This window comes from Camelus ferus, chromosome 17 (assembly GCF_009834535.1).
Source record: "Camelus ferus isolate YT-003-E chromosome 17, BCGSAC_Cfer_1.0, whole genome shotgun sequence".
NCBI lineage: Eukaryota > Metazoa > Chordata > Mammalia > Artiodactyla > Camelidae > Camelus > Camelus ferus.
Genome location: NC_045712.1, coordinates 46,565,134 through 46,579,794, shown reverse-complemented (window position 1 = coordinate 46,579,794; position 14,661 = coordinate 46,565,134). Strand labels below are relative to the sequence as shown.

Genomic DNA, 14,661 nt, shown 5'->3' with positions numbered 1-14,661 from the left:
GGCGATACTGAACTCAGCTAAACACATATGGCCCCATACACCGCCCGAGCCCCGAAGTTTCTATCCTAATCACTCCTCACTCTCTGATAGGTGAATTCTGAGCAGCAGTGTTTCCACTTGGGAACAAAGAAGAAATGACAGTCTGGTGGTGGGGTATGCACCTCGGGGATGACGGGGCAGGTGGGAGGCATCCTCCTCCCGCTCACTTTCAGAAAAACCTCTTCCAACATCCAGAAGGACAACAAGCATAAGAAAAGGTGCTTAATTTCGCTAATTATCAGAGAAATGCAATCAAAACTACAATGAGGCATCACCTCACACAGTCAGAATGGCCATCATTTAAAAAGTCCATAAATGATAAATACTGAAGAGGCTGTGGAGAAAAGGGAACCCTCCTACACTGCTGGTGGGGATGCAGTTTGGTGCAGCCACCATGGAGGACAGTATGGAGGTTCCTCAAAAAACTAAAAGTAGACTTACCATATGATCCAGCAATCCCACTCCTGGGCATATATCCAGAGGGAACTCTAATTTGAAAAGACACCTGCACCCCAATGTTCATAGCAGCCCTATTTACAATAGCCAAGACATGGAAGCAACCTAAATGTCCGTCGACAGATGACTGGATAAAGAAGCTGTGGTATATTTATACAATGGAATACTATTCAGCAATAAAAAAAGAATAATGCCATTTGCAGCAACATGGATGGACCTAGAGATTATCATATAAAGTCAAGCCAGTCAGACAGAGAAAGACAAATATCATATGATGTCACTTAGATGTGGATTCTTAAAAAAAAAAAAAGATATAAATTTATTTACAAACCAGAAATAGACCTACAGACATAGAAAACTGTGGTTACCAGTGGGGAAAAGGGAGGGAGGGATAGATTAGAAGTTTGGGATTAACAGAGACACACTACTATATACAAAATAGATAAACAGCAAGGACCTACTATATAGCACAGGGAACTGTATTCAATATCTTGTAATGAGCTGTAATGGAAAAGAAACAGAAAATACATATGTATGTATAAGTATAAATGACTTGCTTTGCTGTACACCTGAAACTAACATTATAAATCAACACACATCAATTAAAAAAAAAAAGAATTTAAAAAAGAGACAAAGAAAAAAAAAAAAAAAAAGAACTCTTCCAAACAAAGGTGAAATTTCCCGCAAGTCCACAGAAATTGGAAAGCAAGCCCGAAAGAAGGCTAATTGGAAGGCACTGGCGAGACTACATTCCTGGCTCTCTGAAAATCCATAAATATGCCCTCACTCATTAAATCACCGGAAATTATGATTTCTCAGGACGAACTGTTTTTTTCAGGGTTGCATAAAAAGTCTATGCCTAATATGAATAAAAGACTATATTAAAGCCAGACTTGCAACTGGGATCACACACGAAAGCTCCCTTTTAATTAGCCGGAGAGCAGGGAGAAGCTGAGAAATGCCAACTGATCAATACTTCCAGGTCACAGTCAGTCCCCAGGCTGGGAGATTTTCACTTTAAATCCCACAGATTGATTTAATCAATACACACAGAGCCAAGCATTAAGATCTCCAAAGTGATACATTTAAAACATTTTAAGGAACCAAAATACGCCAACAGGACGTTGACCGTGGAAAGAAAGCAACTCTGGGGAACTGGTCTGCGGGCTGGGCAGCAGGGACACTCGTGGGCAGACAGATGTGTCACTGCTCTTACTAGAACCGCCCACCCTCAAGACCCACTTCAGAGGCTGTGCCATTTGCTGGGCACTGTCCTGCAGGCTGGGGGGGAAGGGGTCTCGAGAACAGCTGGGCGAGCTCGTCTCCCCCACAGTGCAGGTGGGTGCTGAGTGGGGCCTTTGCCTCCTTCCTGGGGTGGTGGGGGACATCCTCATGGGGCTGGCTACACAGGGTCACATTCAAGCCTCTGAGCATCAAAGCAAGGACCACAAGGGGAGGGAAGGCCATCTCAGTGTGGCAACCTGGGAGAATTCAAGGTAAGATGCAGCACCTGAGAAGAGCATTTTATTGTAGCCACATATGCCACAGCCTAAGGGCAATCATTTAAAAGACAAGCCCACGTACGTACGTACAAAACTTCAAGTGGATGTGTGTGTGTAGGTTCAATCCCCAGTACCTCACTTAAAAAAATAAATAAACCTAATTACCCACCCCTACGAAAAAAAAAAAAAACCAACCAACCACAACCTCTCTACTTCTCACTCTGCCACTGGGCTCCTCCCTGCAAGTCTGTTCAGGCGGCAGCCACGGGGAAGCTGCTAAAATCACTCCCACCCTCCACTGATGCTCCTCTCACTCAGAGTAAAGGCCCGAGTCCTCCCAAGTCCCCAGATCCCCAGGATCTGGCCCCTTCTCCGCCCTGGGCTCCAGCCACACTGGCCTCCTGCCTCAGGGCACTTGGACTTGCTGTTATTTCGTCTGGAGCAGACCAGCCACATGGCTGCTCCCTCCCCTCCTTCCAGCCTTCCCTCAAACGCTCCACCCTCGCTGAGGTCGTCCCAATGACAACTGCAGCCCCAACCCCGCCCGGCCAGCGCCCACTCTCGGGTCCAGCTGCCTTGTCTCCTTCGCTCCAACTTCACCACCTCACTGCGGACCGCGGGAAGCCCTCTTCCTGTTCTCCATCTGACTCACCCGGTAGGACGCCGGCCCCCGAGGGCAGGGCTCCCTGTCCCGGTCACTGCCTGGTCTATGGAACAACACTGCTCACTTCCCAGATGGAGGATGAACAGTTACAGACCCACGGACCTGCCGCGGCTCCTGGCCATACGGGATGGATGAGGAAGTCAGCACATCTAAAGCGGCATCTCTATGCGCACACGCGGGTGTCTGCTCACCCGGGTGTCGGTACCATCGCAAGGTGGGAACGGCCTCAACGCACCACCTCTCCAACAAACAAGCCTGTGTCATCTTCAAATAACACATTACATGGGAAATTGAGACTAAATAACGAAAGCAGACAGAATGAGACGAAGCTCCTGAGTACCGATTTGAGGCTTTAAATGAAGGGGAAGATTTTACCAGAACAAATCTCAGGGTGTTAGGTCAAAATCAAGATTTGGGGAGGGGGGTATAGAGCTCAGTGGTAGAGCTTTAGCAAGCACAAGGTCCTCGGTTGAATTCCCAGTATCTCCATTAGAAATATATATATTAAACAAATTTAAATTTAAATTTAAATTTAAAAAGTATTTTTAAAAACCAAGATGAACGTCACTCTCGGTCCCCACTGCAAACCAAGTGCACACATCAGAGCAAACGTAAACCTCCCGCGTGGGGTCCTTAGCGACCTTGCAGGAGTCTCCCAGCCTTGAGCAGAAGGGCTCCTGAGGCAGGCAGACTGAGCTTCCCGCTCCCAGTGCTCCCGAGTCCATGGCCTTGCTGGAACCTGCCTGTGGCTTTGACCCAAACGGCGCCTCCTCGCAGGGGCAGCTCCTGCCGGGGCTTCTGGGGAGGAGTCTGAGGGGAAGATCAGAATAGAGGCCTGAGAAAAAAGCCCCATTCTCACACTCTACCCCTGCTCTGCAGTAGCACAGCTGAGTCAAGTTCACCTCCTCAGCTTTGGGGAGACAGGCCTCAATGCCCTGGCTATGCCTCCGGGGGGACCCTGACGTCCCTGGCCAGCCATCACCTCACCTGCCCCCCTCCATCTGCTACTCACCCCCCAACTCTAGATTCAAGGGCTTGTGGCCTCCTGGGACTCCTAGATCTTCGATTCTGACTTCTCATCCAGTGATCAGACGTGAGTTGATGACAGAAGGTCCCTGCCCCAAAAAGCAGCCAGCCCCTTCCTGCAGCCTCTGTCCCTGGTCATGATGAGGGGAGGATAGACACTGTGCAGTGTCACACAGGTGCCCTTGCACAAGGTGCCCGCCTCAGGTCCTTGTCTGTAAAGTAAGGGGCAGCTGGACTCATCAAAGGTCCGCTGAGCATTTGGAAGCAACCGAAGCCTTTTGGAAATGAAGTCTTACACGGAAGCTCAAGGTTAACAGGTCAGTGGTGCACACACTGCTCACTCCCTACGCCCACCTCGCGGCTGAGCCCCCCTCTGCTGGAGACCCTGGGGCTTGAGAGATGGATAAACCCTCTTGCGCTACAAGATTCAATGGTCAGGCTGTCACTGATAACAACTCCTCCTTAAGAAGAAAGACCCTTCTGACACCACTCTCCCTTTTTACGACAGCCGTGCAAGCTCGGCCAACTCATCCAGTCTGGGGGTCTTCCTGACTGCAAAGTGGTGGCGGTGTTTATTTCCACAGAAGAGCTTATAAAGGGGGGCATACTGATCATTACTGCTGTGGCTTATTTACTGAGGAACGTGTCCATTGACACACACAACCCACCCCCTTCTGAATCACAGAGAAAAGCTAAAACGGGGTGACTCGAGGTCACCCTGGTGACAGTGAGTCCCTGGCCTCCTTCACAAATGGATGAATCTCCATCTGGTGAATTTCTTGACCTGACCGTTGAGAGGAAGGTGCAATCAGTGCAGCATCAGCTGGCTTCACCTTGAAACGGTGGTGCCTGGCAGAACCCACGAAGGCCCGACACTGGTATGGGCTCACCGCGGGTTCTGGAGGGTGAGCGTTTCAGAGCACAGACTTGCATCCCAGAGACAGGCCGGAGGGGCGGAACCCACGAGCGGTTTTGTCCCTCAACAGCACAGCAGCCCTGAAGCAAGTGAGGCAGAGCGGTCTGCACTTAGCATCCCCCATTTCTGTCCTCCTCCTCCCCCTTGACTTGATTTCCATCGGATTTTCCCTCATGCCATCCACTGACAGCCCTTGTCAAGGTCACCAAAGAGCTTCATGGTCCCAAATCTCAATTCTCAGTTCTCATCTTCTCAGACTCACCCACATCCTTTAATTCAGTTATCACCCCTCTCCTCCTTGAAACCCCTTCTTCACTCAGCTTGCAGAAAACATTCCATCTCTTCCTCCTCCATCTCCCTGGCTGGCGCGCCTCATCTTCTGGACCTCTTAGTGCTGGAGGCTGCAGGGATCGGAGCTCACTCAGCGATCTCCTTAGTCCCCAGGCCTTAAATGACAAGTTTTAAACTCGGCCGGGACCTCCGCCCAGAACTCCAGGCTGGGTGCACATCGTCTGCTCCAGCTTTCCTCTTGAACGGCTGACCCCCAACACAGCCTCAGCTCCTGGCTCTCCCTCCAGACCAATCCCCTCTCAGCCTCCCCACCTCAGTTAACAGCTACTCCATCTTCTAGCTGCTCAGGTCAAAAGCCTGGTGTCACCTGTCTCACATCCGACCCAGAGGTATCCAGTGAGGGGCTGATATCCAAAATATACAAAGAACTCCTACAACTCAACATCAAACAAACAACCGGATTCAAAAATAGGCAGAGGACCTGAAAAGACATTTTTTCCAAAGAAGACACGCAGATGCAGCAGGCACGTGAAAAGACGCTCAACCTAACTAACCATCAGGGAAATGCCAATCAAAACCACATGAAATATCGTCTCACACCTGTCAGAATGCCCATCATCAAAGAGACAATGTGTTGGTGAGGATGTGGAGAAACACCCTCGTGCACTGTTGGTGGGAATGCAAATTGGTGCAGCCTCTATGAAGGACAGAATGGAGGTTCCTCCAAAAATTTAAAATAGAACTACCATATGACCCAGCAATTCCACTCCTGGGTATTTATGCAAAGAAAATGAAAACACTAATTAAAAGAGATATATGCACTCCTGTGTTCATTGCAGCATTATTTACAATGGCAGAGATATGGAAGCAACCTAAGCGTCCACCTACAGATGACTGGATGAAGACGATGTGGTATATACACACCGGGGAATTAGTCAGACATTAGAAAAAAAGAAGAATGAAATTCTGCCATTTGTGACAATACAGATGGACCTAGCGGGTATTGAGCTTAGTGAAATTAGTCAGAAAAAGACAAATACTGTTATGATTTCACTTATATGCGGAATCCAAAAAACAAAACAGAAACAGAGTCATAGATTCAGAGAACAAACACTGGTTGCCAGATGGGAGGAGAGAAATAGTTTAGGGAGATTAAGGGGTACAGACGTCCAGTTGCAAAATAAATGAGTCGAAGGTATGAAACGTACAATGTGGGGAATACAGCCAATGATTATGTAATATCATTAAAAAAAAAAAAAAGAAGCCTTGGTGTCACCTTTCTCTTCTACTCCACATCTGATCTGAAGGCAAATCAAATCCCGCTGGCCCTCCCTACTTCAGAATACTTCCAGATTCCTACCACGTGTTACCTCTCCCACCATCTCTACCCTGGTCCAAGCCACCATTATCTCGTGCCTGAGTTGTCATAGCCTCCTAAAACTGGTCTCCTTGCCACCCCCTTCCTCCTCTGATGGTCTATTTTCAACAAGCAGCTGGAAGGATCTCGCTAAGTTGTAAGTCAGATCATGGTACTCTTCTGCTCAAAACCCTCAGTGGCTTCGCAGCTCACTTGGCGTGAAAGCTAATACCCCTGGCAGTGACCCCCAAGGCCCCACGTGATCCAGCCAGTCACCCCTCTGACCTCATCAGCTCCCTCCCCACCTTCCTGCTCCGGCCACGCCGGGACCCCTGCCTCTGGCCTCTGCCTCATTCTCTCCACTGGACACACTCCCATGTCCTCTGCTCAGATGCCACCTTCTCAGTGAGGCCTTCCCAGCAGCCACCCCATCCCATCCCAAAGCCCCACAGCCCTCCTCCCCGCTATTCCCACGTCCCCACCTGCCTGTTTTCTCCATAGAATTAATACCTTCCAATGCACCACATAACTCTGTTTCCCCACGAGAAGCAGCAGCTTCATGAAGACAGTGATTGTTTTGTCTGTTTAGCTCATGCAAGCTCCCATCACTCCTAAGACAACGGCGGGCATCTAGTAGACACTTGATCAAAGTGTGACTCGTACCTCTTGGGGAGTGATGGAAATGTTAGCTATCTTGACTGCAGTGGTTGTTTCATGGGTGTATATACATCTATCAAAATTCATCAAACTGTACATCTGAAATACATGTGGTTTACTGTACAGGAACCATCCATACCACACTAAAGGTGCTAAAAAAAAAGTGTGCCAAGTCAGTGAAAGATGTTCTCAGCTCACAGGGTTTTGGAAGGGCTTCAGGTAGTCAAGTACCTCTTGAAACTGAAAGCAAAATTTTGCACTGGATTTTTTTTCCTGAGAAGAGAATCCATAGCCAGAATCTCAAAGGGGTTTATGACTCAAAAGAAACTGAGGAACCACTAACACAGCTGCCTGAATTTAACAAGGATGATGAGCGTTTTCTTCAAACAATGACAAACTTCACTCACAGCCATTTGCTAACACAGGAACGTGTAACCCACAAGAGGTGTGATCATACTGCGTTCTTGCTTCAGAATCTCAAGCACAGCATCCAGAGATTTGCCTCGGGAATTCTGACAAGCAGGTTTTGAATAGGGGGGCACGATTCTCCTCATTGCCTGTGAGCAGGAACACCAGTGAGAGTGAATAAACAAAAATGTGTCTGCACAGACTGGAGGTCAACTCCAATATTCATACGGAGCCGGAAATAAAAGTATAAGGAAGGTGGCTCCCTCACGTGAGTAGCCAGTGATGCCCTACGTGGGCAGCCTGACAGACAGACAGCTGCCTCCCATCCAGCCCGACTCCTCGGCCTCATTGGGAAGCGACCAGGACCCGGTCCCCAAATAGCAAAACCCATCCCCACTTCCCACCCACTCACCATCAATTCCATAACAAAATAAAAACAGAGAACACACACCGATCCTCAGTCACCCACCAGGTCCACCAAGGCCCCCTGGGGAGAGCCCAACGCCCTCCACCCTGATGTGGCTTACCTTCCCCGATCATAGACACGCCCACGGACATGCCCATGAACTTGCTCTTGGTCCACACATGAGTGTTGACGCACAGTCTCTTCTCCTTGCACTCACAGTAGAAGCAGGAGATCGGGGGGTGATGGGACACCTGCTCCGCCACGAACCTCAGTTTGTAGTTTTTTGAAGGCTCGTCGGCCAGCGGGTGTTCGTGGCCAGCAGGGGCGTGGGGAGCTGTCCTCCTGGGCTTGACCCTGTCCTTGGGGACCTCCCAGGAGCAGTGAAACGTCTCGCCGATGATGGGGTTGTAGGGCTTCTTGGCCAGGGCGCCCTTGCGGCCCTCGTGGAAGGCGGTGAGATAATACTCCACGAAGCAAATGACCCTCTCCTGCGGTGTGGCCCCTGCGGTCACGGCCAGCAGCAGGTCTGGGTGTGCCATGAAGTCGGCATACATCTCCAGCAAGGACCGCCGCTCCAGGATGAACGTGGGAAGCACCACCTGCACCCGGGGGAGACAGAGCCAGACAGGAACCCCTGTGAGTCCATGAAAAAGCTGAAGAGGGACAGTCAAGGCTCCCACCTGCCCCCGTCCAGCAAGTTCCTAATGGCTTACAGTGGGGATGGCTCCTTTGGACTCGGGCCCAAGTGATAAATCAGGGGAAACAGCATCGAGGAAACTGGAAGCGGCAGCAGGGGTGGCATTGACGCCAACCCAGCTTCGCGGACGAGACTGTTCTGAGTCATGTTCTTCCTGCTCGTCTGGGCTAGAACATCACCCGAGTAACTCGCAGCCCTCTCTTCTACGCCCCGTGATTTAGAGACGGCAATACAACAGCATGGAAGGGCTATTTCGTACAATTCCGGACATCAGGCACAGCCAAGGGGGATGCTCAGTGTGTCCCCACAAACTCAGACACTGGGGTTCATTAGTGCTCCAACAAAGCGGTCCAGGTAGACCAGGAAGCAGCACCAAGAGCATCTATTTGGAGGTCTCTGTATAAACCCCAACATGATCACAGCAGGGAAGGAGGGTGGAAAAGGCCTGGCCCAGGTCTCTGGGAGGCAAGGCCAGCTGGCGGCCACCATCCACAGTGCTGCCGTGGAGAAGAGGGGCCACTGGGGAGTCCGGCCCATAGGATGGGAGAGAAGAAATGGGCAGAAGGTACAAGGAAGTAGGCTGGTGCTACATACAGAATCTTCTGGTGAATGGACTGGCCCCAGGGCCATCCCTTGGGGTGTGATTGGCCCCATTACTGAGGATGTGAGTCTAGTCCCACAGAAGTGCCCCCACAGACACACATGCTCCCTCCTACCTTGTCTAAATGAGAAACAGCTCCTCAGCTCCAGGGCAACCTGCTCTGTGAGGCCTTTTCTGACAGCTCCCGCTCCTGGAGCTAGACTACCCACCCTCCCTCACTGCACGCATCACACACCCCCATGGTTGTACCTACAGGGCTCATTCTACTCTGATCAATGCTATAAAGAACATTATTGGAACAATCTGGGGAAATTTTACTACAGGCAAGAAATAGTATTGCATCAATGTTTACAGTGTATTTACAGTAGCCAGTGTATGTACAGTAGCTAAGACATGAAAGCAACCTAAATGTCCATCAACAAATGACTAGATAAAGATGATGATATATATGTATATATGTATACCTATCTCACACACACACACACAATGGAATACTATTCAGCCATAAAAAAGAATGAAATATCATTTTTAGCAACATGGATGGATCTAGAGATTATCAGATTAAGTTAAGTAAGTCAAAGATAAATATATGATATCACTTATACATGGAATCTAAAAAAGTGACACAAATGGACAAAACAGTGTTTCTATGAGTCTGTTTGACTCACAGACAAGGAAAACAAACTTATGGTTACCAGATGCATAAGGTGGGGTGCAGAGATAAACTGGGAGTTCAAGATTTGCAGATACTAACTACTATATACAAAATAGACAAACAACAAGGTCCTACTGCATAGCACAGGGAACTATAGTCAACATGTATGTATAACTAAATCACTGTGCTATACACCTGAAACTAATACAACATTTTAAATCAACTATACTTCAATTGAAAAAATTATATAAAAATGTCCCCAGTGTGACAAGTGTATTGTGTACGAGAATGTCCTTGTTGTCAGGAGGTCCTCACTGATGGATGCCGGGGAGAAGTATCTCGTGTGCAGTGTCCTCCGAGATGGTTCATTAAAATACAAACACCTAGATACACGTGCATGTATCCCAGCGGGGCTGCAGACAGAGAGGAGAGAGAGATGGGAAGAGGCAGTGGAGAGGGAGAGAGTGGGAAAGAGGGAAGAAGAGAGAAAAATGCAAAGTGGCAAAATGTTAATGACGGGCCAATAAAGGGGAAGGTGTGGGAGTTCTCTGTACTGTTCTTGCAACCCTACTGTCAACAGGAAAATAGAGAGTTAGAGGAAAAAGGGAAAAAAAGCCTCTACCATGGATGCAATACCTGAGAACTTATCCCTTTTCAAAGACAACCCTCTTGAGACTAAAGACATAGGGACCGTGGTCTCACAGCCACAGCAGGCCCAACCCTCCTGGCAGACATTCTATACTTGACAGCGACGCTGTGGCTTTGTCAGAGCCGGGCAAAGTCGACTTCCCAAAGATGCAGGGAACAGGCTGGGAGCGGGATGATTGCCTCCCCTTTCATCTCATGTTGGTGTCTGTGCAGAACACCAGATCCACGCCTTTCAGACCCAGCACCCTGACCACTCTGGGCAAGACATCATAATCTTCTTTTTGTTTTAAATTGAAGGACAGTTGATTAACAACATTTTGTTAGTTTCTGGCGTACAGCACAGTGATTCAGCTATGCATATATATTCTTTTTCATGTTTTTTTATTATAGGTTATTACAAGATATTAACTAAAGTTCCCTGTGCTTTACAGTAGGACCTTGTTTATCTATTTTATATATAGTGGTTTGCATCTGCAAATCTCAAGCTCCTAATTTATCCCTTCCCCTGCCTTACCCCTTTGGTAACCACAGGTTTGTTTTCTATGTCTGTGAGTCTGTTTCTGGTTTGTATATAAGTTCATTTGTGTCATTTTTTTTTCAGATTCCACATATAAGTGATATCACATGGCATTTGGTTTTCTCTGACTTACTTCACTTAGTATGATCATCTCTAGGTCCATCAACGTTGCTGCAAATGGCATTATTTAATTCTTTTTTATGGCTGAGTAGTATTTCATTACACGCACACACACTGGGGAAGTTTAACACTGATGCAATACTATTTCTTACATGCCCATATATATATCACAACTTCTCTACCCAGTCATCTGTCAGTGAACACTTAGCTTGCTATTGTGAACAGTGCTGCTATGAACACTGGGGTGCCCGTATCTTTTTGAATTAGAGTTTTCTCCAGATATATGCCCAAGAGTGGGACTGATGGATCATGTGGTAACTCTATTTTCAGTTTTTAAGAATCTCCATACTGTTATCATAGTGGCTGCACATACTTCTCATTAAAGTAGATTGTCTCTCTCTCATATGATTTCCTTGCTTTTTTTTTTTTTGGTCCCTTTGCAAATAAATCACTTAATCATCTGTTTCTTGAGCAGAGGACACTGAAGACACAGAGTCAAGAAGTGGTGAGGACTAGTTGCACTGACTGCCTCCAACAGAGAGGTGAGCGATGGCCCAGCTACTCAGACTGATAGCATCCAAATGGCTGAAATCACCACTGCAGATTTATCGTGCCGTCAATAAAGGCTGCCTTTTCTGCCATTAACACAATTAAGATAATGAACTCCTTTGTGGAAAGGTAAAAAAAGAGAAGATCTGCTCTTGGCACTCAGAGAACAATTAGTTGCATTTCAAGTTGCATCAATCTAGAAGTAAATAACTAATCTGCAGGTTGGGCTCTTAGAACTTGGAAGTAATCCATCATCCACAGAGAAAGTCAAAGGGCCCCAGAAAGAGCGACAGTCAGACCTTCTCCACAGCAGGGAGCACGGCCTCTGCAAAGGAAGGTCCAGGCAGGTGCAATTTCTCCAAGGAAACATCAGTTAACTTAATAAACTTGAGAATCATCCACATAATACTCTGTCCTTAGTACGGAAAAACCCAATCAGTGCAAACAAGCAAGGAAGGGAGGCCGTACCACCCACCAAGACTGATCTACATAACCCCGCAAGGAAACCGAAGGAAGTACACAAATCCAGCGTACAAAAGGGAGGGTACCCGATTCACACGCCAAAGGGTTCTCTACTTAGCCGACAGGATGCCCCCCTGGGTTTCCTGAAAGCGCCAGCTCCCTTCACACTCATTTCACGGTACTTGGGACAGAGCAAAAGGCATTACTGTGACTTTCATGGGATGGAAAGAGTTTGAGATTACTTTTCCTTTTCCAAGAAGAAATTTACTATATACAGAGAGATGCACATATAAGTGACATCATATATTTGTCTCTCTCCGTCTGACTTACTTCACTTAGTATCATCATCTCTAGGTCCATCCATGTTGCTGCAAACAGCACTCTTTTTTTAACTGATGTACAGTCAGTTACACTGTGTCAGTTTCTGGTGTACAGTATCATGTTTCAGTCATCCATATACATACATATATATTCCTTTTCATATTTTTTTATTATAGATTACTACAAGATATTGACTAGAGTGTCCCATGGCAAATGGCATTATTTCATTCTTTAAATGATACAAGTGAACTTATTTACAAAACAGAAATAGACTCACAGACATAGGAAACAAATTATGGTTACCAAAGGGGGAGGCGGGGAGGGATAAATTAGAAGTTTGGGATTTGCAGATACAAACTACTATATATAAAACATGTGACAAGGATCTACTGTTTAGCACAGGGAACTATATTCAATGTCTGGTAATAACCCATAAGAGAAAAGTATCTGAAAATGAATATATATACACACACATAATATACATACACACATGTATAACTGAATCACAATCCTGCACACCAGAAACTGACACAATATTGTACATCAGCTATACTTCAATAAAAAAATGAGAGAGAGGTATCTGTTGGAATCAACTTGCACGCTGCCCCAAGGTCCCAGACCTCGGCCTGCAGGAGACTCAGATGCTGTGAGCCACCCTGGTCCAGCACCTCCCTCCAAGATGCAGCACCTCTGCTGTAAAAGGGGAAGGAGGAACACCCACCCCCGGGGTTTTTGTGAGGACTGAGGGAGAGTGTGAAATTGGCCCTTGTCTGCTGAGCACACAGCAAGCGCTCACCGTCCACCAGCTGCGGCAGGAATCAGGATCCGCACGCTCATCCAGAGGCCAGAGAAAAACAAGGACAGCGGAGGTTAGACACCAACACGTCACATGAGATTTCAGTGACGAAGCTGAAGATGAAAAGCGAGTTTTCTGACGACCAGCACAGCCCCCAGGCCCCTCCTGATGCTTCCATAAATCATCCGTTATCAGAAAAACAGGAGAAATCATTGTATGAAACAAGAAGCGTGTCATAAGAATGGATGAAATGTTCCAAACCTAAACCCTTCACAGCACTTGAGCCGGGCGTGGCTCTGGGCTCAGCATCTCATCAATGGGAGGGGGGAGGGGAGGCACGACACTCCCATTTCACAGATGAGAAAACTGATGCCCAGGGAGGTTGTGTAAGTCACAGAGGCGAAGGAAGCAGAGAGCTCTAGTGAAGCCGTTCTGCTCAGTCAAGGCCAAGCCTGCGGTCTCATCCTCTGTCAGCGGAACTCTCCTGGAAGGACAGAGCTGGGGAAAGCCCAGGTGACACACCTGCCCCCTCATGACACAGACAGGCTTGCAGAAGCCAGGTTACAACTGGGTCTTCTAACAGAAGGCAAACATCTCAGGAGAGGCAGCAGGCTTTGGTTGACGGCATGTTAAAACAAGAGTTGGAGAGAAGAGCTGACGGCATCAGGAAAGGGCAGTGGAGCGATACCTGGGGGAGGGGAGACTCCAAACACCCCCAGCACAGGATGCTGGGTTAGGCTGGTGACCCGTGACTGCCTCAGGATCGGCCACCTCCGCAAAGATGGGGCCACACACTGGTTTCAGGGAGAGACCAGAGCTTCAACCTTGAATCCAGGAAGGTTCCCCCGTCCTGGGTGCCCGCTTGACAGGCCAAGTGCGTCTCCTGCCAGTTCAGCACAAGCTTAACTGGATGACACGGGCAAGAGTCAAGAGGTAAGGAGACGTAATTTCATCAACATACTGACGATGGAGGGCCAAAAAAGCCCAGAAACTGCACCAGACAATGAAGGGTCTCCCTTCCTCACAAGAATTGCTGCTCATCAGATTTCCCCTGGGTTCTTGAGTAACAGCCTCTCCCCAGTAAATAAGCTAATAAATGGTAGATGGGAAAAGTTTTCCTTTCTGAGAGCTGACTGTTGGAGAAACACAACATGAGCTCTTTTAGGAAGAGGCACTGTTCTTGTGATTCCCATATTTTAAAACAGGAGAAAGCCATGTCTCTGAGACCCGTGCCCAGCCACGACACAGTCCCCTCGGGGTTTTGTTGGGTTTCTCCACATCTGACCTGGAGGACTTCAGTTACTTAGCCTCTCCCCTGTATCGCTCAGATTCTGCATCAGTGTGTTACAAATTTAAAAAATATGACCCATGATGAGAATGCTTTCTACGTGGTGACCCAGTGACGTGGGTCACAGGACTCAGAAGTTTCACGTGCCGCAAGCTCTGGTCCTTTCTATATATTTTATTTCACTTCTGAGAAATGATCATTTGACCTACTTGACTGGTTTCACAACCTACAAAATGGGCCAGAACCCGGAGTCTGGGACCGTGATTCGGGGTCACCCTAGTGACG

General features: G+C 47.8%; 1 protein-coding gene across 3 annotated transcripts in view; it reads right to left on the bottom strand.

The window, feature by feature from the left end:
- OSBPL10 (oxysterol binding protein like 10) overlaps positions 1-14,661 on the bottom strand; it is a 271,282-nt gene that overhangs the window by 10,841 nt on the left and 245,780 nt on the right. For all 3 annotated transcript variants that reach the window (XM_032459366.1, XM_032459364.1, XM_032459365.1), the window contains one exon: positions 7,844-8,321. In XM_032459366.1, coding sequence (XP_032315257.1) covers positions 7,844-8,321 — 478 coding nt within the window. The remainder of the gene's footprint in view (positions 1-7,843; positions 8,322-14,661) is intronic.